The sequence below is a fragment of the Lepus europaeus genome, chromosome 8 (assembly GCF_033115175.1).
Source record: "Lepus europaeus isolate LE1 chromosome 8, mLepTim1.pri, whole genome shotgun sequence".
In the NCBI taxonomy this organism is placed as follows: Eukaryota; Metazoa; Chordata; class Mammalia; order Lagomorpha; family Leporidae; genus Lepus; species Lepus europaeus.
Genome location: NC_084834.1, coordinates 123,623,914 through 123,626,922, shown reverse-complemented (window position 1 = coordinate 123,626,922; position 3,009 = coordinate 123,623,914). Strand labels below are relative to the sequence as shown.

The following is a 3,009-nucleotide window of genomic DNA, read 5'->3' as shown; positions in this document are numbered from 1 at the left end:
CTCCCTGAGATATTTACATACAACAAAAATGAAAGTATGTTTATTCTCTTATAGAGTATCACCAAAATCCCTCCTAAAATATTTTATATGCTCAAAATGCTTTTGCATCACAATCAGACTACACTATGACAACAGCCTTGAGAGGCATGCAAATTGCATGAGTTTGTCCTTGTTTTTCCCCAGAAAACTGAAGCTGGAAGAGATGAAGGGAATAACTAGCTCTTCATGTCTGCATAACTATGGCAGAGCCGAACATGACCCGAGGTCTTCAAACTCCTGGTGTTCTTTCTGCTACAGCAGACAGACTCGCCCAGATATAAGGCTTAATGGGTGCCAAGGGTTAGGATCTATGATATAAGCCCTTGATCCTGGTAAATAGTGCATGCAATTGTGCTTTTTTATTGTTTCACTTCACTGAACAAAAGCATGTCTCACTACTTTCACATATAAATGAGTCTGCACGTCCCGTCAAAGAAACTCCAAACTTCTTTTCAGAGAATTGTCACCCTTGAAAGATGGCCTTGAGCAGGAAAACATTTTATTTTGTTTTTGTTTTGCTCTTCATTTTGGCTCAGCTTACATCAGGTATATGAAATGGATGGGATTTTGATGAGGCCAGCCTTGAAGCTAGATGATTCCCTATGAATCAACCTAAAATCAAGAGTGAAGTAAACCCCACAGTGTTAGTCATAGGCACTTATTGGACCTGCAGTGGAATTTTCTCAGGGTCAACTGCATATAGGAATCTCACTTTTTTTATTTTAACTTGTTCTTATAGGTCAGTTCTGACTTTGAGAAATAAAATAAAGATTCCAACTCTTCAGTCCCTTCAGGCCCTTGATGAGTATGTAACATATAGGGCTGGGAGTACTGTGTCTACAGTGTCATTTCCTGTATTGAGTTTAATTTCTAAAATGCATTTTGTTTTGAATTTAGAGGGCCAGGCAGGACTCGATTATTCCCAGTCATTTCCAGGAGGTAAGTTAAATCCCATGTATGTGTTTTTTCACTTGTCTCCTAGGAATCCAGCTCTCTTAGCTTTCTTTAGCTTCTGGAGGCAATCATGAAATAGAGAGCTCATGGAAGATAGAGCTGCGTGAAATCCCAGTCCCCTAAATCTCTCATCTCTTCCTCTTGTTTCTAGCATGATATTTGATTTTCCCATTTCAGAGAAAACGATCTTTCTTACTGTGCTTTAATTTTTGCCATAGAAATTTTGACCCAGTGACTTCTTCCATTAGTACATAGTGTTAATTACATCGAGGTCATAGCTGCAATCTTATACCAGTTAATTAGGACTGCTCTAATAAAATTTGTTTCCATCCCTTACAAGCTCTGCTTCTGAATATAATAAGATGTGTCATAAAAGCTTGTCCCTGAAATAAGGCTGATCAAATGAGAGAATTTGTTGGTGTAAACTCATTGCTATTGCAGAACATCTGTGCATGATGAATAAGCCACTATCATTTTCTGTGGGGTCATTTTATAGAGAAACAAAGGACACTGTAAACAGAACCAAAAGACATATTCCCAGAAAATTATGAACAAAAATAGAAAAAAAATTAGGCAGAATTTTGGAGTAAGAAATATTAAGATTGCCACTACTCACTGAATGTTTATTACAAACGAGGCACTGTTAACAACTTTTCCCAGATTGTATTCTTGAACCCTCAAAACATCCTTATGAGGTTGGTATTATTATAACTAAAATATCCACACATAAAATATTCCATTTGGTCACACACAAATTAATAATGCAGATAGGTACTTCTAGAATGTCCACCAGACAAACGAAAAAGCCAGGATAAGCAATTTACTGAGCACACACGGCCATTGGTAGCTCCAAACAAGAATCAAACCTAAGTCTCTTAACTCCGTCCTTAAAGATCCTTCCAAAACCACAAGATATCTTTCCATTTTCACCAAGCAAACTTTACAGTATTATTAGGTATGTGTTCTTATCATCCTGTAATGTATAAGCCATTTGGTTACCCAGTGATTTACGTTCAACCCATGCAAGGTTACAAACACCTCGAAAACAGGAATTAACTCTTTCCAGCTTCATACTGCAAAAAGAAGGAACTCTGAAAAATCTGCGATGATTCTTGGAAATATCCTCAGGAATCATCCTTGCAAGCCTTCCCTTTGTGGTGGCTGCTGTCAGGCCCCACTTTTCCATAGAGCCCCTGAAAAGCCTTCTCAGCATGTCCTTCTCAACACAGGTGAGTTTGCTGTTTGTGAGCCATGCAGGCTCGGTCGGGGCAAATGCAGGAAGGTTTGTTTGGAGAATGAGAAGATTTCTGGAAATTGCAAGCTGAACTACTTCTGCTGCCGACACAGGATCTGATAAACTGACCCTCACCCATCTGGCTTGGAAGCAGGTCTGGCTATTCAAAGAAAGTCAAGAGAAATTATTGGCTTAATCAAGTCATATATTGAGTGAGTTCAGGGTTGCTCTCATTCTCTCTCTCTTTGTTTTGTAACTTTACTTATTTTTAAAATTTATCTGTAAAAAATTAAGACATGAGCTATACCTAATAACTACTTATTTAATTGTGTATTAGAACTGGAGTAGCTTATTATTTCTGAATTTCTCTTCCATAATATACCTTATATGACATATTGTTATCTTATGAGGTAGGATTTTTATGTAAAGAGATTTTTTATATGTAAAGAGATTGAAAATTAGGGAGGCTGTAATTTCCTAGGAACTAAAGTTAGAAACCAGTAAACAGTGTAAACATTGCTGTTTGTGGATATATTTGTAATGTACTAATTCTCACAGATAGATGGAGGTGTCATCTACATTACATCAATGGAGTTATAATTCTACATGTTCTAAGGTATTTTATGCACATCACTTTTTGGTATGCCAATATGTTGTCACTCATCAACTCTAGTAGTTATGGTTTATATTTCAAACAATTCACATCTATTCAACTAATGCCTTTAGCACCAATTTTACATGTCTCTTCTTGCCTATGAAAGAAAATGATTAGAGATTAATTT

At 36.8% G+C, this 3,009-nt stretch overlaps 1 protein-coding gene across 1 annotated transcript; it reads left to right on the top strand.

Moving 5' to 3' along the window:
• The first annotated feature begins 515 nt into the window (after positions 1-515).
• On the top strand, positions 516-2,347 carry LOC133765738 (beta-defensin 105-like). The gene is made up of 3 exons (XM_062199300.1): positions 516-585; positions 937-978; positions 2,223-2,347. The coding sequence occupies exons 1-3, from the start codon at positions 516-518 to the stop codon at positions 2,345-2,347; spliced, it is 237 nt and encodes a 78-aa protein (XP_062055284.1).
• The last annotated feature ends 662 nt before the right edge of the window (positions 2,348-3,009 follow it).

Bases quoted from the DNA above. Each gene is read 5' to 3' on its own strand.
- LOC133765738 (XM_062199300.1), top strand. From the start codon at position 516: ATGGCCTTGAGCAGGAAAACATTTTATTTTGTTTTTGTTTTGCTCTTC. The intron at 586-936 runs GTATATGAAATG...TTTTGAATTTAG, and splicing joins TTTGGCTCAGCTTACATCAG to AGGGCCAGGCAGGACTCGAT. The intron at 979-2,222 runs GTAAGTTAAATC...TTCTCAACACAG, and splicing joins TTCCCAGTCATTTCCAGGAG to GTGAGTTTGCTGTTTGTGAG.